This window comes from Pteronotus mesoamericanus, unplaced genomic scaffold (assembly GCF_021234165.1).
Source record: "Pteronotus mesoamericanus isolate MK-2021 breed Mesoamerican mustached bat unplaced genomic scaffold, CSHL_Meso_final scaffold_507, whole genome shotgun sequence".
Taxonomy (NCBI): Eukaryota; Metazoa; Chordata; class Mammalia; order Chiroptera; family Mormoopidae; genus Pteronotus; species Pteronotus mesoamericanus.
In genome coordinates this window covers 5,451,236-5,475,195 of record NW_026555319.1, presented here as the reverse complement: position 1 = coordinate 5,475,195, position 23,960 = coordinate 5,451,236, and the positions used below count along the sequence as shown (strand labels likewise).

General features: G+C 41.9%; 1 protein-coding gene and 1 pseudogene across 1 annotated transcript; one reads left to right on the top strand and one right to left on the bottom strand.

Moving 5' to 3' along the window:
• Positions 1-24: 24 nt before the first annotated feature.
• TRAFD1 (TRAF-type zinc finger domain containing 1) lies at positions 25-19,257 on the bottom strand. The gene is made up of 12 exons (XM_054594405.1): positions 19,149-19,257; positions 16,721-16,786; positions 9,760-9,895; positions 9,608-9,661; positions 7,376-7,781; positions 6,502-6,708; positions 5,040-5,116; positions 3,556-3,789; positions 2,453-2,573; positions 1,441-1,777; positions 1,150-1,222; positions 25-915 (listed from the first exon to the last, which is right to left on the bottom strand). The coding sequence occupies exons 2-12, from the start codon at positions 16,765-16,767 to the stop codon at positions 859-861; spliced, it is 1,749 nt and encodes a 582-aa protein (XP_054450380.1). The 5' UTR covers positions 16,768-16,786; positions 19,149-19,257; the 3' UTR covers positions 25-858.
• On the top strand, positions 10,394-11,135 carry LOC129087469 (protein YIPF5-like; annotated as a pseudogene).
• Positions 19,258-23,960: the final 4,703 nt, after the last annotated feature.

Sequence of the window (23,960 nt, the reverse complement as noted above, 5' to 3'; positions counted from 1 at the left end):
CTCAGCTGAACTCCAAGTACAAACTTTATTTCTATTACAAGGATGTTAGTAATTATAATAATAAAATAAAAAGAGGGAGATGGGGGCTCTGAGACTTGGTTTTCAGAGCAAGTCACGGAGCTTAGGCCTCAGCCCCAATCCAATCAGGCCAGGGCCCAGCACGGCCCTGGCAGGACAGGGAGTCCCTCACCTTCTCCATCAGAGGCCCTGAAGACAAAGGAGCCGTGCTCCCCACCAGAAACAGAAGGCAGTGATGCCAAACACCAAAGCAGATTAAATCAAAGCTGCAAGTGCACTCACTTCCCGCTCAACTCATCTCCAAAAGCCTGTTCCTACCATACTGCGCACCTGGCTGAACACTCCCCCAGAGCTCCTCCCCACACAGCAGAGGACCTGCCCACACACCAGAGACCCAAATTCTAGAGCGAGGGAAGCAGTGCACCGGAGGTTATGAAAAATTCCCAAATTTAGGCCCCCACAGGGAGGAAAATCACTTCACTGATGGTACCAGGTTTCCAGAACACTCTCCTCTTTCCACCAGGACCACACAGCACCAAGGAGCAGCAGTGACATTGTGTCAAGAGGGAGTCCTGGTGGGCTTAGAGGTGAGCACAAAAATACGTAACTTGTATTTCTGTGCTGCCAAAAGGCAGCAGCTAAAGCTGAAACATTTCTCAACAGCCTCCCTGCTGACCCTCCCTCAATCCCCTAAATTCCCACATCACAATCTCAAAAGACACAGAAGAGTCATAACCTAGAAAAAGTTAAAATCCGTAAAATCCTCCCCCCTCCACAGGGCCCAAGAGGTGCTGCTGTGCAGAGAAGATGGAACCACTGTCAGGTTCTCTGCAGACAATGTTACTCCTCCTCTTCCTCCTCGGCATCCCCAGCACCCTGCTGCTTGGGGGGTTTTGCCTATTGAAAATAGAGCACAAACGAAGCTTATGTAGAAAGTGAAAAGGCAGTACCCCTTTAAAGCCCTGAAAACGTTCACCTCCTCCATAGAAACCTCCTCCTCAAAAGCCGAATGAACAGTCTTTCAGCCACAGTGGCCTGATGCCCAGCTCCTTCTGACTTCAAGAACCATTCCAGACCCCCCACCCCAACCCTGCTCCTCATGGAACATTTTGGGGCTGGATCCCCAGTTACCTTTGCAGTTCTGTTGCGGTAGCTGGCGGCTGTGGGGGTGACTCGTGAGTTCCTGCCACCTTCACTCCTGCCACTGAAAGAGAAGGGTTGGAAAGTAGTTTCTGAGATGCCCCTGAGCAAAAGTCAGAAAACTCAGAAGACAAACAGCTGGAACCAGACATAAGCAGCTCGCTACGAGCAGACAAAACAAATGAACTAAAAATCCCATAGATGGCAAAAGAAAATTTTGAAATTAGGCCATAATCCACCTGAACTACTCAAAAGCTCCACTCCCGGGCTACTGCTTCTTACCTTGCTCCATATCGCCCTGAAGACCCACGGGAGAAAGAGGACACAAGGTTTTCTGGGTAGAGATTCTGAACAGGGTGAATCACTGGGATGTGCCCAGTGGCCACGGCCCCATTATGGCTGTTTTGATTCCGTCCCCGGATGTCCTGCCTATCTAAGTTGTTGAGTTTCATGACACGAGGAGGGCTGGGCTGGGAACCAGGCTTGGGGCCTGATGTGGATGTGGACAGTCGGCTACAAGTAGCCATATTGTTAATAGGTCTGGTGGGAGGAAGAGGGTAGGTGGGCACATTAGCAGTTTCCTGCTCAATATCATCCATGTAACCAGAAGACAGGTCCCCTGCGAAGAGAAAAAAACACCAGCTTTAGGGAAAAGGTGGCTCTTGCTGTTAGCACTAGATTCAGGGCAGGAACAAAGAGTCTGGGTGGAGCACAGCTGCCTCACCCCTAAACCCAAGTCTCCAGGACAGGCCTGGGAACCCTCTGTCCACACTGTATCGTTATTACCTGAGTCCTCAAATACATCCTCCTAACTATTCAACAATGATGTGCAAGCAAACCTGGAAGAAGTAATTTCTAACTGGCTTTGTGGTGAGTCTCAAAAACAGTTTGTCTAGTCATGGGGCTCTTTAATAATAATAATGATGATGATGATTAATAATGATGATGATGATGATGATGATGACTGAGTACCCTAAACAATTTTCAACCAGAGGTAGGGGCCCAGGGCAGCCACAGTAAGGTCTAAAAATTCTCTCCAAATAATCCACTAAGGAAACTCACAGCTGAATACCACTGACTACTAAGCATGTCTCTCGGCCATCCCCAAAGCCATTACCCTATAAACCTACACTTGAGACTGCTAAGTCTAACATGGGACTGCAACTAGCCCAGTGAGACCCCACTATGCTTGGTGATTTAGGTTTCAAGCAACCCCCATGTTAAAAGTAGCAGATGAGAAACAGTAAACAGGCCCAAGTCAGACCTGCGGCTTTGGCTCAACCCTGGCTAATACCCTGGTGTCTGACACGCCTCTTGGGCAGCTCTGGTGAGATCTCACGAGGCTGGAAATCCTGTCTAGGAATCCCCTCCGTCACACGGTTGTTTGCTGTAGCTGGGCGTTGGTCACACTGGTCCTAGTGAGAAAAACCAAAATTAGTACCTCTGGACTGAGTCACTTCTAGAGAGGGAGCAGTGGGAGGAAAGGAACAGCGGATTGGGTGAACACACCTTATCGGGTAGACTCTAACCACCACTGAGAGGAAGAGCCCGGGACTAGGGAAATACATCTAGAATGGAACGATCATCCCCATTAGCACCCAAGGCACTGAAGAAGCACTGTCTGATTTGTGCAGGGATCAAGGAAAGGCTGGTCTTAAGAGCCCAAAAAAGCACACCTATACCTCAACCACAGAGCATTTGCATCGTTGCTTATTTCAGTGTCCCGAGGAGACAACCAGCAGTTAGTTATTTACTGCTTGATCCAAAAGCAGAAGCATTTAGAAACTAATGGAAATGCGTGGTGTTTGAGCAACAACTAAATGGTATCAACTATAGAAATGACCCTGAACACACATGCAGTGTTAGAGCCTCGTAACAAACAAGATCGGGCAGAAAATGTATTCTCCACTAACAAACTGGAATCCTAGACTGCAGACACTGCAAAAGGACTTCAGATTGTCTAGTCTAACTTCCTTGTTTACAGATACCCCCAGTGAGGGAATAGGACCTATCCAAGGTCAACCTGGGGGTAGATCTAGACCTCCAGGTCTCTTGAAATGCAAGCCTCTCATGCCACCACAACAGGAAGAATCTGCCTGGTCAAAAGCAGAATGTGTCAGTGACCTCAGAGAAGTCTCATCTAAACCACTTTGGCAAGTCCTCCGTGCCTGCTTAAATGGAGTTCTGGTTCCTTGGTCCCCAGCTAGTGACACAATGGCTTCAGTTGCCAGAAGGCAGAGAAAGTCAGGCAGCCCACAAAACAGGGCATATCCAGGAGCCAAGTCAGGTATGCATGCATCTTAAAGGCTAAAGAAGAGTTCTCACCTCGGAAAGCCCCAGGTTCACTCCCCGGATTAGCATGGAGCAAAGGAAGACGGGTCCTTCAGGGACTCTTACCTGGTGATGGAACAGCACCTCCTCTTCCAGCTGCACCCCACAGAATTCACAGGGGATGATGATGCTGTCCTCCACAGGGGGGAAATTTCTCAGGCCCATCAAAGAGTCTAACTGGTTACTTGGAGCCTGCTGCAGAAACTTCTGGAAGATGACATCATTGTCCTCCTCCACCCCTTTGGAGGAGGCACTACCCATATTAAATGAAGGTAAGGCACGGGGAAGGTTACAGCTTGTCTGTCTCAAAAAAAAAAAAAAAAAAGAAAGAAAGAAAGAAAAAGAAATAAAAACACGTTTAAAAAAAAGAAGTTAAAGAAAAAAAATCAATCCCTAAAACATTTTCTACAAGTCACAAAATTTTAGTAATGTTTAATATTGGGGAGAGGAACGAGAAAGGGTCAGGGGAAAGCAGATGGAATACAATATTTATTTTACTTATGTTTTAAACATTTCTGTGTTGTTTTTTTCTTACTGTGTTCATGTAATTATTCTTTTTAAATTAATTTGAAAAGATTCAAGAACTTCCCACAGCCATATAGTAAGAGAGGCCCAAATATTCTTTGTTATCCTGTTAATAGATTTTCTTATGCTGCTTGCAAATGAAAACCTAGGTGTCCTCAAATACTGTATTACTCCAGTTATGGGGGGAATATATGTCCCACCAAGAACAAAGGGATGCTTAATAGTTTTGGAAATGCTAGACTGAACAAACCAAATCAGAGAGAGCAAGAGTGTTGAGGGAAAAAGTAGTTCCCTCCAGGCAGTCCTCAAACAAAGGCTATTCTCTAACCATTCCTAAATGGCTAAGAACTTTCAATCATTCAAAAAATATCTGCCACCTTTCATATACCAGGTACTAAGATTCAGAAACTAGGAAAACCCAGAACCTCTCCTCAAGAAGCTCAGCCTAGTGGTGCAGATGACAGGGAATCAGGAGACCACATCGCAGGGGGACAGACTGAAAGAGAAGTGGGCACAGAATGTTTGGGGAGCACTCAGGTGGGACCTGTGACCTAGCCTTCAGAGCTCACTCGGGATGGTTTCTTGGAAGTCATATCTGAACCAAGTCTACAAGGGGTCAACGTTGTTCGGTGTGAAGCCATACAGCTCCCAAGCAGAAAAAGTAAAGTGTAAGTAGGACCCCTGACCCTTCCGGAGAACTGTAAGGACTTCAATACAGCTCCAATAAACAAAATGTGGCATGAGATAAGATCAGATTACAAGATCGTTGGTACAGATGTAGAGTACTCACTACAGCATGAAGGGAGCAAGCTGGGCCTACTAGAATGAGCAGTACTCTTTCCAAGAGGGACCAGACTAAGTTCTCATACCCATGTGTTAGTCACAGCATGGTACAAAAAACAAAACAAAAAACACCCAGCTGCTACTCCTACAACAGGTGTATTAAAATAGTTTGCTAAAGACCTCACATGGCCTGCAACACCAAGTATGGCACACACAGAGCTCTCAAGTCATTCACAGCACACCTGATGGTCGATCAACAGTTCTTCTGGGTAGAGCTCCTCACAAAATTCACAAGGCAGCATGGTCTCGTCAGCTGCACCTAGGTATCAGAGGCCACACTGTCAGACTCCAAATAAGCAAAAACAAACTTGATTCAATCTGTGACCCCCCCTGGTGGGGGTTTATATAAAATTATGACTCCCTCTGATATTTCAGAGATAGAGCAATTTGTGGGGCTGTAAATCCTCCAAGGAACACTACCTTAAGAGACAAAGCCCAAGCAAAACCTGCCACTATGGAAAAAAGATTTACTTACCATTCCCTGAACAGCATTAAAGTAGTAACTTACCCACTACTCTCATGAATAAAGACATTTAAATGTATGATAACCCTATAGGCACCCATCTAAGAGCCTCCAGTGCATTATTTCAATCCTCAGGAAAGACTGACAAGGTAGGTTCTACATTAGCCTCATTTTACAGATGGAGATACTGAGGCTTACGTATTAGTGGCAGAAAATATCCTTAAAAACCCCTCCCAGTACAAAAAAAAATTTAAAAAGATGCTGAGTAAAAAGTAACTTAAAATAAATCAGATATGTAAGAGCAATTTTAAACCCAGGGTTCCCAAAACAAAACAGCCTCAGAAAGACTGCTCAACAAATGGAGGCTGAACAATGACAGGAGGTATGGAAGCTTGCCTAACTAGATTTTGGCTCTGGGTAGAAGACAAAAGTCTACTAAAGAAAAGTAACTGGAGTTTGGCCTTTACATGAGTTTGAATCCAAAATCTACATTTATGGATTTACCCAAGCCAAAAATTCAGTTTGAAATTGTCCCAGTCAGTAGCATCCATAGGTGCCTCTCAGGGGAACACATCAGAAAACATGCTCGCGCACACAGAGTGGGAGGCAGCAAGCCACCATGACTGAGTTGGCAGAAGTAATAAATAGCAAAAAAAAGAATTAAGATTTTTCAGACAATAGAAAACTAAGTATATTTAACATGTTTAAAAATGTGTTAAGGGAATGGCAATATAACTAAGGTATAAAAGATTATTTTGAAAATGAAGAAACACATTGGAAAAAAAGAAACAGAACTCAATAGAACAAATGAAAGAATATATAATTACTGAAGTGAAAACCTCAATGGACATATTAAACAACAGATTAGAAAGAAGATAGGCAAGAGATTACCCAGGATGCACACCAATGAATGCATTAATGAGTGCAACAAATGGACGTTTCTCTCTAAAATCAATTAAAAAAAGATAAAAGAAAAATAGTAAAAATGGTGAATATAGATGAGGGGGATATAGATATCTGCTATACTATTCTGACAGTTTTCAAAAATAAAACATTGGGAAAAGCAATAAAAAAAGGGAAACTTTATCTCATGAAAAACTTTCAATTTTATTTGAATTGTATACTGTAAGACTTTTTTAAAAGATTGGAGACAAAGGCCAGTGAAGAATAAACTAACCTACCCTTTATATCATTGAGATCAATGCGACCTCCATGGTATTGGTCTGCCTCATACAAAGCGCTCCAGAGGTCCTGCTCTGGCACTTTGGGGGCCTGGCCTTCATTTTGCAGACTTAGGGCCAACATGAAGTCCAAGTTTGCACTGTCTTCACCACCCTCTTTGGGGGACTGCTGTCTTCTATTTCTTTCCTGTCTTTCTTGTTCCTCCACTGGGAAAAGAAAAAGAAAAGCAGTTCTCAAGATACATTAGAAGTGTTGGCATGCTTAGTTCAAATCTGTGCCCATGAAATACTCAAGGTTTATAGGCATCTGTGCAGGAACAAAAGAGGCCCAACCCTGCAGTTCTTACAGAACTCTTAAGTATTAAGTCTGCCATAATAAAAGGCTCCATTACTATTCTAATTGTTTTATTAAATAATATTTTTGAGCTTTCACCAGGAGACAGGCACTGTGCTAAACATTTTACATATATTTTCTCCACTGCAGCAGAATGGTTTAAAGCATGGGGTCAGATTGCCACTGAATTCAAATCCCTGCTCTATCACTTACCTGCCCTTGTGAGACTGCTGCGAGAATTAAATGAGTTAATGCATGTAAAGCACGTTGCAAATGCCTGTGGCACACAGGGCATACTCAGTAAATAGTAGCTGTTAATAGCACTGTAATCATCATCATCATTATCAAACCTAACTATAATCCAATAGTATCCAACAGCAAAAAGGTTCTGTTACTCCCATGTGCAAGAACAATTAGGTGTTCTTCCCAATGCCACCTAGCTACAGCCAGATTTCTATAATTACTATCTATTTGGCCCCAAAGCCCTGTTCCCATTTCCCCGGAGGTGGTGATACCCTTCTGATCCCAAACACAACTCACATAGGTTATTCTGAATTGGAAACTGGGTTGACATGTTCCTTTGGTTGCTAGTCCTACTATGGAGAAGATCTGATTCTAAGGCTCTCAGGGGACTTCGGGGTAGCCTCACAGGTGAATCCAGGGACTGAATTTGTCTGAGGAGTTGGGATGCAATCCAGATTCCATCTTGACCCCAAGTCTCATCGTATGCGTTAGGAGGCATGGCAACCTCATCTCTCTTCTCCTCCCCATCTCTCCCACAAACTTCAGGGTGAGTCTTCAGATCTTTCACCAGGACATTACGCCCACAGCTGCCACATAACTCTGTCCGGGCACCACAGTAATCTTCATGCTCCTTCAGTTTGAGAACAGAAAGTTCCAAATCACAGTGCTGGCACAGGGCAAGACGTAGAGGACACTCAGTCTCCTGCAACACAGAGTAATGAGGCAGTTAGTATGCAAATATGAGAGGCCACGTTTTAGTACGGGACAGGGAAAGCAAAAAGTATTTACTTCAATATTCTCTTCCAACCCTGGCTTTACCTGCCTGCCTTGTTTTCCTATGTATTTATGAGTCAGGGCTTCTCTTTTTGTCCCTGCCACCAGGTTCTACAAAGGGAAGAAAACCCTTAGAAGGAAACTACTCACCCAGCCACCCTGTCTTACGGTAATTTAGTGCACACATTACAAAGTAACCCAAAGTCAGCCAGATAACCCCAGCAGCAAATAGCAAAAGCACAGCAATTTGGGTATGTTTGTCAAAACTCTACCAGCCCTAATTCCCATTACTATCCCAATCTGTCTTTTAAAAAAACTTCATTAGAAATATGTCACTGATTTAAGTTACTGAACAGCAAAACATCAAATAATTACTGGCACTTACTAGATAATATAGTAAGTACTTTAACAACCCTAAAAAGTGCTAGTAACTCACCACATAGCAAATAGAGTAAAAACTTTTTTTAAAGGAAAATTTTTAAAAACTCTTTAATCTCTGGTCTACAACTGTCATAGTTGGAATGTAATACTTTGTATTCAAATCTTTAAAATGACTGGTGTATCACCATGTGAAGCTAGGAAATAGTTGGGAGAGAAGCCAGAAGAAGGTATAGTTGATCAGAGGTTGCTTATGCAGCTGGTAGATGTTACACCCAGAGAAATACTCATTACTATTGTTAATATGACCTCAATCATAACCCCCCCTTGCTGGTGAGGCCTAGTAAAGCACAGGTCAAGTGCTTAGGAAAAATAATGAAGGTAAAAATGCCCAAGTATTTATGAGACATCTATCCCTGAGCTGTGGGGTTATAAGTTATTCTTGTTTTATATTTTTCTAAATTTTTTCATTGAATATCAATTACCTTTTAAAATTATAAGTTGTTAGTATTTTTTAGGGACATAGAATGAAATGCACAAACCTTTTTTTTTTTTAAGATTTTATTTATTTATTTCTAGAGAGAGGGGAAGGGAGGGAGAGACACATCAATGTGTGGTTACATCTCACTTGCCCCCAGCTGGAAACCTGGACTCCAACCTTGGTGCCCTGAGTGGGAATTGAACCAGCAACCTTTTGGTTCACAGGTCAGCACTCAATCCACTGAGCCACACCAGCCAGGACGAAATGCACAAATCTTAAGTTGCATACTTTGATAAATTTTTGCTTATGTATACACACTCCTGTGTGACTACCAACTAAGTAGTTGTTGGTGGAATATTTTTTAACTAGTAAATTAATATGGTCATTCAAAAAAAATAATGTGTGTGTGTGTGTGTACACACACTCATTCAATAATGGAAAATTTTACCTCAACTAGGGACCGAATGATACTATGTTCTCTCTCACCAAATGAGGAGGAATTTCTTTGGGTGAAACAGCATGCTGTCCAAGTGATCAAGAAGTCAAAATTAAATTACAAGATGTAAGGCAGGTTGTGTGGTAAGGAGGCCATACCACATTGGCTACCCCAAGTTTGGCTTAGCACTCAGTGAGTCTGCTAATAGCCAAACCCCAGAATGAGAATGACAGACTCAGTCCCAAAGGGAAAGGCTCTAAGGCCTGAGCATGGGGCACAACAGCCATCAGCCAAATCCGGCAGCAAATAGTCAAAGCCTCAGAAAGGCTTTGAGAGGCAGTGTACATGGAGCTGGTAGAGAACAAAGACAACCACACTGGCTTTCTGTCTGCATGTGGCTCTGTAATCTCACTACTGGCCCCATGGTAACTCACTCCCTTTATTGTGCAGGTAAACTAACCTCATGATTCTTTAACTGCCTCTTCTCCAACTTCTTGTTACATTTGCAGGTTACCTAGGATAAGAAGTGAGAACCAATAAACTGGCTTTGTCGCAACTTGCACAATAGCAAGTATAATACATTAATGAACATTTGAGTCCTTGGTGGTTCACCTGAGTGTGTTCTGTAGCCACGTGAGTCTCCATGTCAGATTTGGGAAATGGTTCCTTGCAGATAGGGCACATACCAATGTTCCTTTGACAGTGGATCTCATGGATGGTAAAGTTACATACAGGAATGTCTTTTTTGCTATAGAAACAGATCAAAGAAAAAGGCAAGTATTACTGACTGATCTATTCACAGTTGTATCATGTGGAAACCTGTCCTGTTCAATATTTATCCCCCATTATTTCCGTTTAGTGAATGTCTAGTCAATAGCTCTTATGATTGTTACTACCCCTTCTTTTCAAGAATTAACATTTGAAGGTTTTGAGTCTTCAGTGCAACACCCTTTGAATTACTAGTGTTATGCACTAACAGGAAAAGCTCAGCCTTACTTTCTAGATGTCAGTCGATCACAACCAACAATATGAAGTCAGATGCCAAAAAGAACTGAGCTAGGCTTTTCCACAACCACCCATGCTCCAAAACACAATGGTACACTCTGGCATTTTTTTTTTTTTAACCCTTCCATTTATTTTCACTCTCAGTCTGAGATAGGTTTAATCTAATTTAGACTTTATTCCACTAAAAGTCAAACCAGGCTGTTGGAGCTACTGTCTCACCCTCTACATTTGATGATTTGCAATGTCAGGCTTTGATAACTAAAACACAGATTTCTATCAGAGAGTTCACAGCATCGATGACCAGTAACAGAAGTCCTATGATTGTGGAAGCCCCAACAATATCCTGGCTATGACTACTCGAAGCAAGGCCCACTTGTCCCTCCAGACACGATGCAGCCACAACAGCCATACACTGGGCAGATCTTCCAGCCAACTCAGGCATATACGCATATAGTCCAACTACACCTCAGCCATTCTACGGAAACAACTCTGAGGATGAGCTACCTTTATTAGAAAAATTAGATATTAATTTTGACTAAATATGGCAAAAAACACTAACAGTGTTACATCCATTAAAAGTAGCAGATGGCAGGACCAGTGTTTTTCTGCCCTCCCTTTGGAGCCACAGTGTTACTGCCTGGAAAAACCCAGTAGGCTCTGCCTGTGCATGGGATCAGTACAATGGGATGTCTAGGAATGTTTTGTTATTAAACTTAATGAGCATGACAGATGTTTCATTTGGTTGTATGGCAAGTATCTTTGGATATCGTCTTCCCATGATTGTACTTTGAAGCTTTGCTGTGATATGTTCTTGGCAGAATGGCATAGGAATCATACTCATTGCTGGAATTATTTGATAGCATAGTTTTCCTGCTTCCAAAGTTTTTATTTCTGTATTAGCCATGGAAGGAAAGCAACTTCTAGTAGCATAATACCCTTCTGCTTTGTTATAAGGAGTCTTTGCCCTACTGTCCATTTTCTGAACTGAATTTATCTGGGATGTGGACATCATTGGGTCAAATATACAAAAAGGACTTTGAACTCTTAAATCAAGCCAGCAAACTGCTACAGTTCAGCTCTCAAGCGGCTCTAGCGTTTTGACTACTGGAGCAATGTAAGTAAACACATATCTTTTGTTCATTTTTACAGAACTTTTGAACACTATATTGGATTTACCTCCAGAATGACTAGTTTTAAGTGTTTGTGCTTATACCAATAAGAAGTGCTATTTCTTTCCCTTTACTGAAGCCTTTGAAAACAACTTCTTTCTTTGCAAGTTATGTTTTTGATAGTTTGGGTTTTTTTTAATCAACTGTGGGAAACTAACCATACAGCTGATAATCTTTCTTAAAAAACAACCCAGCCATAGTAACAACAACACAAGGCTTGCAGAAATATTTTCCCAAGAAATTAGGAAAGAAAAATTGCCTGTGTTCTCAAGTCAGGAGTTCTTGAAACAAAAAAGTGATCCCAATGTAGAGTTTTAAGTGTTTGTACTTCAAAAATTTGACATTCCTTTAAATCATCTCATGGAATTTTTGCTAAAATTCAGTAATAAAAGTTCACAATCTACCATATTTAGATATGATATGTGAACTCCTGGTTAGAGATTAGCATTAATGAAACTATAGTGTTCTAGACAGGCCACATTAACACTCATACTTGGATCTCCATGTTTTCCAGGAAAAAGGAAATCACTAAACTTCTTTGAGAAAAATAGTTAAAATTCCAGTTTCACCCTGGCTAGTGTGCCTCAGTGGATTGGGCACCAGCCTGCTATTTGAAAGAACACTCATTTCCAGTCAGGGCGCATGCCTGGGTTGCAGGCCAGGTCCCCAGTGGGGGCTGTGCGAGAGGTAACTGATGGTTTGTTGTTTCTCTCACACATCTTTCTCCCCCACTCTTTCTCCCTCCCTTCCCCCTCTCTAAAAAAAAACAAAAAAAAAAAAAAAAAAACAGTCCGTTTCAGTACTGCAGTTATCAATGTAAAGTGCATTTGATGGTTTTTAATTAAACTTTTCCCAATTAATTTGTTAAAGATTTTATTTATTTATTTTTAGAGACAGGAGGGGAGAAAAAGAGAAGGAGAAAAACTTCGGGGTGTTGGGGACCTGGCCCTACAACCCAGGCATGTGCCCTGACTGGGAATCAAACCTGCGACCTTCAGGTTCACAGGCTGGTGGCTCAATCCACTGAGCCACATCAGCCAGGGCAATTTCCTTTTTTAAAGTCAAGCCAGAAAGTGCAGATGCCAGCTTTGGGATAGTCAACAGGAATGGGGAAATTGCCTCTTTTATGACCCACATGCTTTCCAAAGCAGGCTAGATGCCAGTCAGGATCACGCCCTCTGGCTGGGTTGGTATAAATGTCACTGCAGAACTAGACAAAAATAAAGTCGCAAGCCCTTTCCTCCAGTCATCTCCTCATTCACTTTTTGCCATTCTTTTTTAGTTTATGGAAGTGATTTTTAACTCTTCATCTCATGGCACACATAAACTAATTACTAAAATTTTGCAGCACACCAAAACATATATAATATTATTTGCCGAGCTGACAAAAAAAAAAAAAAAAGGTATAATTTTGATTCATTCACACTAGACAGCTTCATTGTGTTGGCTTGTCATTTTTTTATTTGGCAAACTAAGGGAAAAGGAGTGAGTGCCCCTAACTAAAAATTCTTGTGGTGCACCATTTGAAAATCGCTGGTTAAAGGGATCCAATTAAAGGTTATATTTAAGTTATAGGGAAAAAAAAGGAGGAAAATGATAATCTTACATGAAAAAGTAAGACCATTTAAACTTCACAAAAATGGAATATAATCATTAATATAATAACTGTATTGTGACAGATGGTTTTTAGACTTACTGTGGTGAACTCTTTTTAAGTTATATAGATATTGAATCATTTATGTTGTATATGTGAAACTAATTTATTTTTAACTATAATTTAAATATAAAAATGAATAAAAGTAAATTTAACAAGAGGATACATACATTCAAACTAGAAGCACATAGTTTCAAAGGCCTAACTTTTTACTCATTTGGATCTGACCATTGGAAAACTCCAATTTCACAGCCTAAAGTCTTCATTTAAAGAATGTACCTATCAGTATGTCGCCTATAATAAAATCTCAGAAAAAAAATACTGAACAGTCTACAGATATTTATACAACAAATCATTAATACCCTAGTTTGCGTCTGAAGCTGAATACTACAGGAACCTTTGTCCCACTCCATGAGAGCAGCTTCTCTTTAAGTTTTAATCTTTATATATAGTCTAAGAAGCATTTCAAACTTGGATGACCTATGTGCCTCCCAATATGAAAGACCAAGACACCAAATAAATTCATTTTCATCCAGTGACAGAACTATCAAGAAGGCTCTCATATCAAAACTAAAAAGTGACATCAAAGAAAAATCAACTGTAAGGGTTGGGAAGAAAACTCAAATGTATCGGGAGAAACTACCATGTCTTGACAGATTTAACTTCCCTATTTCTCCAAAATTCCTAGCTTTCTAAGGAACTATTCATTGTCAATTAACTCCATTTAATTTTTTTTAACTGTAAGATACTTATGTAATGAAAGGAGCTATAAATCAGTTATCATCTAAGCCTATTAATTCAACAAAAACTAAAATTATAAATCCCACTACAGGCGTACCTCACTTTATTGCACTTCGCAGATGTTGCATCATTTACAAACTGAGGGCAAGACCCTACACCAGCCAAAAGACTGTGACTTGCTATATTGCAGTGCTCAAGAGCCAAACCCACAATATCTCTGAGGTATGCCTGTATTAAAGATGTTGTGAAACTAGTACTCTAACACACTACTAGTGGTAACATTAACTGCTTAAAAGTAGCCTGAAAATGCATTTCTAGGACCATGAAATTATATGCTCTTTAACCCAGTAACCTCAATTTTAGGATTATGAAGATTTTCATTAGCCATAAAATGGTATGAAAAATGAAAACCATTAAGAATGTTTAAACAATAAAGTACAGCTAAGTTAAATATGGTACACCAACACAGTGAAAGAAGCAGAGGTATGTCATGATGGTAAATCACAGGTGCACAAATGCCATGAAAAAATTAAAGCCAGTAATTTCTCTGTAGGGTGATGACATTCTGGGTTCGTTTTTCATAATTTTGACAAAAACGTTCTTTTAACAGCAAAAAAATAAAAGAATGTCTACAGTTTTTATTTTACAGGGCTATTCAGGATAACCTATTCAAAAAGATCATTCTATATATACAAGACCACTAAAATTTTAGAATTGAAACAAATTAAGGACCACATAATCATAATATAAGGAAGAACGAATCAAAAGCAGCTATCAGGTATGACTACAGAACATTTACTATTACACATTTTCACCTCTTGGGAAACCCAAGAAAGAAAAGGATAAAAGATATTTGCAACAATTACATGAAACAGCTGCCTGCTGATTTTGTTTTCTTTTTAAATTGAACTGCCAAGATAATTCTACCAAATAGTCCAACCAGACAAAATATGAACATACTGGCTTCCTCCAACCAGACAAAATATGAACATACTGGCTTCCTACCTACAGATGAAATCAAAATGTTTTAATTGAGATAAATGAGAACACATTTCCATATAGAGATAAAACCTGCTAAACGCCCCAGGAAGAACTAGCAAGTTAAAGATAAAATATCATTTTAGGTAGGAATGCCTGAAAGGCAAGCCAAGACTTCCAGAAAAATTCCCAGTAGCCTCCCAAACAATAAACACGACAAGCTAGAAATCAATCCTTTAATTGATAAAGAATAAAACCTAAGTGAAACTTCCGTTCCCCAGAAACCACACTCTCCTCCCAATAAGAGGACACCATAAGAAAGAGATGACATACAAAAAACACCTTCAATCATAACAAAGTATTCTTCTTACTAGACCATTGAGTCTAATTGCAGCTCATATTTTAAAGAGTACCTTAACTTTTCTTAGGGAACCATAGGAATATGTCTCTAAAAATTACATTTTAAAACCTGGAATTTAAACAGGGATACTTAGATGGGGGGGTCTGTGCTGGCTCAGTCAGCCTTCTATGCTAATCTTTTTTCTTTAAATAAATTGCTTTCACTTTGAATAACCTTGTTTTCATTAGCTTTCCATTAACCTACCCTTTTTTTAAAAAAATTCCCTTGGCATAGTTATTTATATATTGTTCTAGACTTGAGACTCCTTGGACTGATAAGAGTATCTTAACTGATGCTAAAGCAATATAGCTGTTTTCTTATAAAATCACAGTGGTACTTGCTTGTGATTATTTGTATCATTTTTATTACTTTGTATCAGTAACAGTATATGTAAGACCTAAAAAAAGCTAAAATAGTGTTTTAAATGGCAGAATATGATAAGAGCACAGTAGAAAAAAATACCCTATAAGGCAAGACATCCTCACAGTAATAATTTTTTTTTTTAAGTGAAATCTTAATTCCATGCAGGGAAAGAATATTATGACCAGCAGTTGCTCTGATTATATCCTAATTCTGCCAAAAGGCCGAGCAGAAAGAAAAAGGATATTTTTAAAAAAATTGTTATTTGGCTTGAACCTTTCATCAATCTGCATCAAACTATTTCCTTTACTCAACATTTCTTTCCTTCTACCACAATTTGGTAAGTTAAACATTAACACAGAAAGTTTCACTTTCTTTAGCTTTAAGTATGTGTATCACTAAAGTAACAAGTTCTTGAGAAATCCCAACCAGGAATCAGATTAGCTGCACTCCAAGTTTCATTTCAGCAGGAAAAGTTGCTCTTTCTTGTCACTCATGTGAGTTAAAAAACACCAAAATATAAAGCTTAACATTCAAGACTATGCCCAGTCTTCACTAACAGTTCTGGAATCATGAAATGATAATGATTAATCTGGATTGCCAGAAGACTTTTCTCTCCCTCTTTTTCCCTCCCTTCCCCTATCTCTAAAAATAAATAAAATCTTTAAAATAATAATAATAATAATAATAAAAACCAGTTCAGCTGCCCTGGTTGAACTGATCTCTCACTACTAGATGCAGAGCCAAGCTCACTAAACCTTGCTCCCAATCAACCCCACGACAACCAGCCACTGTAGCCCCTCAGGGAAGTCCTCACAACATACTTTGAAAAACATTAATCTAATCCAAGCATTATATTACATTTTTAGTATCTTTTAAAAAATGTATGATGATATTTTTCAGGAAGAGAAAAACCAAAAACAAAAAAAACAAAAATCCTCCCTTATTTATCAATTAGAAAACTGAGGCCCAAAGCAGTCAAGTGACTTGCCAAAAGTCATTAACTAATTAAAGGCAGGAACCAGAGCCTTGACTGCCAGCTTCTAACTATCACTCTAGTCACCACACTGTGATACCTACACCAACCATCTTGCCAAATTACCAAAACAGGCAATTTTATCCAAAATTGTTAAAAAGGCTTTAGTCCCATATATTTGAATGACATATTACATGGCTTCAATTTTAACCTACCAATAAATAAACCAACTCTTAACAGACACTAATTTGTCCTAATTCCAGTAACATTTCTTAGATTTAATTTCTTACCAGTTGTCACACAGTCGAGTGTCCTGGTCATCTAGAAATTCAGCCATCTTTAGCTCTTCCTGAAAACTACAAAGTTAGGAGAACTTTCAATTTCATTTCTGCTTTAAGGGTGACAAGCAAAACACAAAAACAAAAAAAAAACTAGTGCAAAGAATATATCACCAAAACTAGTGTATTTAAAGCATTTTATTTAATATCTAACACATGGGTTTTATCTTCCTTTTATTTTTTAATTTTCACTTTAAAATAATGACTTGCCAAAAAAACAGCAGAAAGAACTCCTATATACAACTCACTCAAAACATCATAAATAACAACAGAAAAATTACCAAATGTAGGAAACTAACAATGATACAATACTGGTAATCAATCAATAGATCTTCACAGGTCACAAATCATCCCGCTGATAACCCTCTTCTGGTTCAGGAACAAATCCAGGCTCACATACTGCATTTAGTTATTTCTCCTTATTTGATCCTGGGATATTTCTTCAGTCTTTCTTCACTTTTAATTATCTTGTTAAGTGTATTGGCTAATTCTGTATAATGTCCTTCAGTTTGGGTTTGTGTGGTGTTTCCTCATGATTAATACGTATCTGGCAAGAACACAGGAAGTGGTGTTGCGTTCATCTTGGTGCGTTGTAGCAGAAAGCATATGATGTCAACACACTGATTATTACTGGTGACGTTAACTTTGATCACTTAGGTAAGACGGTGTCTGCCAAGTTTCTCCACTGTAAAGTTTTTCCATATTTTAAAACCAGATATCAATGGAGAAAGCAAAGGGCTGGCAATTTTATTACCAATATTTACTTCAGATTATTCCTTTCCATGTCGCAAAAATGGTCTTATATACTGCCCCCCAAAGGGCACTGACATTTCCAAACAAACTCACTTTTGCAAAACTCGTATTTATTCATTCAACATGTTAATTAAGACCCTGTGTCAGACATTGTCCCCTGAAGTCAAAAATACTGTACAAGTTAAAAAACATAGTGTCTGACCAAACAGGTCAATTTAGTAAAAGAGAAAAATAAGCAAACAAATAGGTACACCTGAAGGCGAGTATTCTGATGGAAAAGCACATAGACAAAGGGAGATGGGAGTTGGGGGAGGTCTAGTTTCGATACCAGGGTGCCGAGGAGCTTTCTGATAACATTTAAACTTTAAACCAAGACCTTAAGTTCGAAGAGCCACCCTATACGAGGAAGTTGCAAGTAGGAGAGGATGGGAGTGGGGGAAAACCCACTAAGGCAACGGGCCTAAAAGGAAATGAAAAAGAAAGTAAACAAAGATCTGGACGAGCATAATGGAAACAGAGTGTGACTCCAGAAGCCCTAACACGAGGGGCCGAAGGGATACCGGTTATCCCGAACCCCGTGGTATCTAAACAATGACTGACGTGACTCAAGATGTCCACTCCGATATGAAACGTAAAGCCGGGACAGGAAGCGCCGACCTGTGGAAACCAATCCCGTCCCCCGAGCGGGAGGCCTGGGCGCAACTCGGGGAAGGCTGATTCCAGGTGCTGCGGCCCCTACGCCCGCCCCCCGCGCCGGGCCGAGCCTCCGCCGAGGGAAGCGCCCGGATTCCCAGGCGCCGGCGGCTCGCCGCCCCTGCGAGGGTCACACTCCGGTTCTGCCGCTGCGTGGCTGACAGACTCGGCCTCTCGGGGCCTCGGCTCCTCACGCAGAAAACTGACAGGATTTCCAAAGGTCGTTGCGGGAGGTGCTTCGGCGCCGCAGGTCCTCCCTGAGGAGACTCGGGGGGCGGGGCGACACGTCGGGGTCCGGACCCGGGAGCCGTCCATTGGCCACTGCCCCCTCCCCGCAGCGCGGCGCGAGGTCGGGATCCCGGGCGGAGACGGCGCCGGCTTCGCCAAAAGCGACAGCTCGCGTTTAGCGTGCGTTTACTGTAAACGCCTTCCGCGGGCGATCTTTGTCGTCCAGAGCACGACCCTCCCAGGTGAAGTCCTTACCCCCGTTTGGGAGACCGCCGAGGTCCAGGGGCACAGTCACCCACCGCAGAGTTGCTCAGAGTGAGGACTCGAACCCGGGGTCGTGGGCCGAGAGCCCGCACTAGGCCACCGGACGCCCCGCGCCCGCAGCTCGAGGCTCGGGCCCAGCTCCGCCCCGGGGCGCGGTGGCCCGGCGGCGCCCCGGACGACGCCCAGCCACTGCGGCCGACGCCGGGAAGGGGCGGCGGCGGCAGTGCCGCCGGGGGCTGTCGAGGCTCCGGTTCCCTGAGGAGAAAGTGCCGCCTCCACCAGCGGCCTGAGGAGATGCCGCGGTGCGGGCATCTTTCTCCTTGCAGCCGCGACCGCCGGCCTACAGCCCCCTCGCCCACAAACCCCGCCCTCGGGGGACCGGCCACCTCCCGAACTAGCGGCCGCGGGGATCAGCCCGGACGCGGGCCGCCGCTATACTCACCTAGGATCAGAAGAAGGACGTCGAGCTGACTCGCCAGTCGCCGATTCGGACCCTACTCAGGCAGCCCACCGCACTGAACAACGGCCCCAGAGCCGCCTCAACCTTTCCGACCGTCGCGGAGGAGTGCATCCATTGGCCAGGGACGGGCCCGGCTCTCGACCCATTGGACAACACCGTTGTCGCTCCCGGGGCCCCGCCTTCTGCTTGCCGATTGGCTACTCGGAGCCCCACGGGGGCGTGGCCCTGGAAGTCCCAGCCCCTGCACATCTGGAATGAGGGACCGAGACCTGAGCTGTTCCCGGCCCAGCGCAGACTAACAATATTTGCATGAATAATACCGTACATACAATAATACGCCTAATATATTAAGGTAATTAATATCATTTGTTCTCTTGTCATAGGCCATTAATACTTATTGGTCATTGTTTTTGCTACTACACTGTCCTCTTGCAAGATACCTGTAAGGCTTTGCTCGTACTTGAGCACCTAGCTTTTTGCGGTGAAGGAGTGAGCGGCTGAGGCACAGGTCTGAGTCCCAGTTTCCCCCCTTGCTGCCCGTGTGGGGTCTCTGAACTCTTCTTCCCTCATGAATTAAAAATAAAAAATTAATTAAATATAAGCAAGAATATCCTATTTACCATACAGCAACTTAAAATCATGATTTTATTGTAGGTATTTGTGAAATGTTCATGCAATAGTGCTAAGAAGGAAGAGCAGGTTGCAAAGCATTATTTACTTGTAACAAGACAGGATGTTTAGTTTAAACAGGCAGCATAGTCTGTGTGATTCTAAAAGTATAAACTTCAAAAACAGGCAACATTAATTTAAGGTGAGAGAAGTCAGAATAATGGTTCCATTTGGAGGCTATGGGCTACAAGGGACTGAGAAAGTTTCCAAGTCCTGGAAATATTCGATAGCCCAATCTACAAAGTGGTAAACAGTGATGTATTAGTAAATAATTACTACACTGTACACTTAAGATTAAACACTTTACAGTGTGTGTTAAAGAGAACATACCATTCAATATTGTTCTGTGCTTGACATTTTTTATACTACATAATCTCTTGGAGATCTAGTTATTATTAGCGTATCTATCTAGAGTATAATAATTCTTTTTCAATAGTACGTCTGCTGTATGGATAGACCATGATTTATTCAACCAGCTCCCTGTTGATAGACATTTTGGCTATAAAGTATTATTTTTGAATAAAATAGGACCAACACATGAAGTCCAGAACTTCTTCAGCGCCAGCCTCACTGATTTGCTCAGCAAGTGTTACATAGAGTGTTCCCTATGCAACGGGTCTCATAGAAGATACTGGAGCCTCAGTGGCAAACAACGGGACAAGCCCCTGCCTTCCCAAGAGTTTACCAGGGAGACAGGCTCAATGGTAATGACCATGAGTGTGATGCATGCTGTAGTATAATAAAGAGTATGCAAGTTTACCCCACTATGCAAAAAGTAGAGCATTCTTGAGAAACCTTTCATAAATTAAAATGACATAAATTGAAGAAGCGATTACCTTAGGACAGGTCTTGCTAACAGGTGCACAAAATAAATTAAGATTAAGACAAAGCACAGATGCTCATGGACACAGTTCTAAGTTATAGCAGCCTGATGCTGAGTGTAGTTCCCTGAGAAGGAGCTTGGTGATGCCATGCTTGTTGCTCCAGGTGTGAGCTACCTCTATAATTGCTGCAAAACAGAAGCTAATGCTATTTTCACGTTTCACCTTTCTTTTTTTTTTTAAACGGAGATCTTTGGATTTCTTTTGGTTAGCAAAAAACAGAATCTCGGTCTTTAAGGGAAGTAGCATAAAGCAAACTTTCGAAAAAATTGGGGAATACCTGTATCTGATTTTTTTTGTCTCTGGTTAAAAACTTTGGAATTTCCTGAGTGACAGGAGTGTCCTTGTTCAGGTGGGCCCCTGGATAACTTCAGAATGATGGGTTGGTCACCAGGAAGACCAAGCACTCAATTACAAGATTGGACATTTTCATCTGCAGGAAGGGAAGAGGTCTGGAGCTGAGCTCAGTCAGGTGATCACGTAACAAGTAAGTGATTTGACCAATCCTGCCTACAGTACTGAAAACTCCAGACATGTAGGTTCCAGGGAGCTCCTGGTTGATGAACACACAGGTGTGCCAGGAGCGTGACGCAGCTTGGCCTGGACAGTGAGAAGGTACAAAAACTCTGCGTTGCCCCTGAGGCTACACCCTATGTGTCTCTTCATTTGGCTCTCCTGATTTATTGTACATTCTTTATGATAAAGCTGTAATGGTAGTACAGTCATACCATGTTTTATTGCATTTTGGTTCATTGCGCTTCACAAGTGTTGCAGTTTTTACAAATCGAAGGCAAGACCCTCCAGCAGCAGAAAATGATGGCTCGTTTTATTGTGATACTTTATTATGACAGTTTAGAACTGAACCCACAATATCTCCAGAGGTATGCCTATATAGTGCTTTCCCGAGTTCTGTGGGTCATTCTAGTAAATTATCAAGGGAATCACGGGAAACTCTGAATTTATAGCCGGTTTGCCAGAAGTATGGTTCACCTGGGAACTCCCAAAGGTGAGACGACTAAGATGTGTTTTTCACTGTCAGCAATTCACTTCTGTCAACAAGTGTGTAGTTTTTCCTCACTCCAGCTCTCTGGACTTTTCAACTGGGTGTCCTACAACTTATTTCAATTCTGGCCCTGAGGAGTTAGCGTCAGAGTCCACAAGTTAAGGACTCAGTCCCACAACCCCGCTCCCTGCCTCCCACTACAGCTTGCCAGTCACAAGTCCAGTTTGTCACCTGTGCTTCTGACCAAACAGCTATAAATCCAAGGTTACCACAATCCCCTCCTCAGGTTGGATCATTCACTGTAATGATTCATAGAACTCAGGGAAACACTTTAGTTATATCTACCAGTTTATTGTAAACAATGTTATTTAGGACACTGTTTACATGCTAAACAGCCAGATGAAAATGTGCATAGGGTGAGGTCTGGGTGGGTCCTGAGCACTGGAGCTTCTGTCCCAGGGGACTTGGCTTGTGCCACCCTCCTGGCAAGTGGGTATGTTCTCTAACCCAGTTTACCAAATGCCATAGGTGAGGGATTTTTATAGAGGTTCCATTACACAGGCATAATTGATTAAGTCATGGGCCATTGGTGGTTATTAACTCAATCTCCAGCCTCTCCTCCCTCCCTAGAGGGGTTGGGGTGCAGTTTGAATCATTAATATGGTTGATTCCCCTGGTAACCAGACCCCATCCTGAAGCTCTCTAGGGACCCACCAAGAGTCGTCTCATTGGGCCCTGACTAGTGTGGCCCAGTTGGTTAGGTGTCCAACAAAGCGATTCCTGGTCAGGCCACATGCCTAGGTTGCGTGTTCAGTCCCAGAGAGGTGCAACCTATTGATTTACATCGATGTTTCTCTCCCTCCTTTTCTCCCTCACTTCCCCTCTCTCTAAAAATAAAGATATAGCTATAGATATAATAGTTTTTAACAAAAGAGTCACCTCATTAGTATAAACTCAGGTATAGTTGAAAAGAGTTTATAATGAATAACAAAAAAACACTATCTCACTATAGCAACTCTAACACCGAGGGAATTCCAAGGGTTTTAGAAGCTCTTGAGCCGTGAGTTGGGACAAAAACCATTATCACGGGGACTGAGCCCTTAAACCTGTAGAGTCAAGTGCTAAGTCCAAGTGTTTGGCATCATAACTGAATAAATACACCCAGCTAAAGGTGAAACAGAACATGTGTTTTTTGGAGAAGGCCCGTGAGAGTATATGACCGCCCAACATGCAGTGATGTTAATTTAAAACGGAAACTGAAACCAGAAAAGAAAAAGTTGGTGTTTGTGCTGCCTGTCACTACAAGAACAAATAAGTAGAGACAAGGACTGAATCTCTATGGGCCCTTTATTCAGATGCCAGTGATCTGAGAAAACAGCAGGTTATATACGCTCAAAAAACCGACTTAACATCTCATCTCAAGCCAACCTTCTTATAGGGAGAAGGAAAGGGTGTGTAAGAGGCTTGTAAAAATGTTAATCAGATAAGAGTTGCAGTCCTAGTATTTCCTTATCTGCTGATCAACAATTCTTTATCTGCTTTCCTGAAACACAGCCGCTCAGATTACATCTCCAAGGCTTGCAGGTCCCCTGTGGCAAAAAAGGTTGAATTGCTCCTTGACCTCCTAGAGCCCTGTAAGTCATGCATTCCAAGTCCTGGAATACCAGCTTTCCACAGCATTAATCACTTAAGCCTCTCAAATATAACTGAAGGCTCTTGAGTTCCCCTGCCACAACTACAAGCACAAAATACCCTCAGTCATGATAAAAGCCCATGAAACCAAACCTAGGCTTTTTCTTAGATTTTATTTATTTATTTTTAGAGAAAGGGGAGAAAGGGAGAAAGAGAGGGAGAAAAACATCATGTGGAAGAGAAACATTAATCAGTGTAGTCACCGCCCCCCCCCAGCTGGGGACTTAGCCCACCCAGGCATGCGCCCTGACTGGGTGTCAAACCAGCAACCTTTCAGTTCACAGGCCAGAACCCAATCCACTGAGCCACACTAGCCAGGGCCCTAGCCTAGACTTAATACCTGAGCTAATTGCAGTTTCACCCCGTCCTGGGAACAGAATCTTATCAACCCCTCTGGAGTTTTCTGGTCAACACCAAGGAGGTAATCTCTCACAAGGGTCTCTCTACGAGGTCATCCCCTAGAAAGAAGAGGCAATTTGCATGATAAAAGCACTTCCAGTTCTCTCCTCCCCAAAAAAGATGCCGTGGTCCCAATACAGTCCTTTCTTT

Excerpts from the sequence above, each read along its gene's own strand:
- TRAFD1 (XM_054594405.1), bottom strand. The coding sequence starts at position 16,767 with ATGGCTGAATTTCTAGATGACCAGGACACTCGACTGTGTGACAACTG. Across the intron at positions 9,662-9,759 it reads TGGCTACAGAACACACTCAG|GTAACCTGCAAATGTAACAA; the intron begins GTGAACCACCAA and ends TTCTTATCCTAG. Across the intron at positions 3,790-5,039 it reads AACTGTTGATCGACCATCAG|ACAAGCTGTAACCTTCCCCG; the intron begins GTGTGCTGTGAA and ends TTTTTGAGACAG.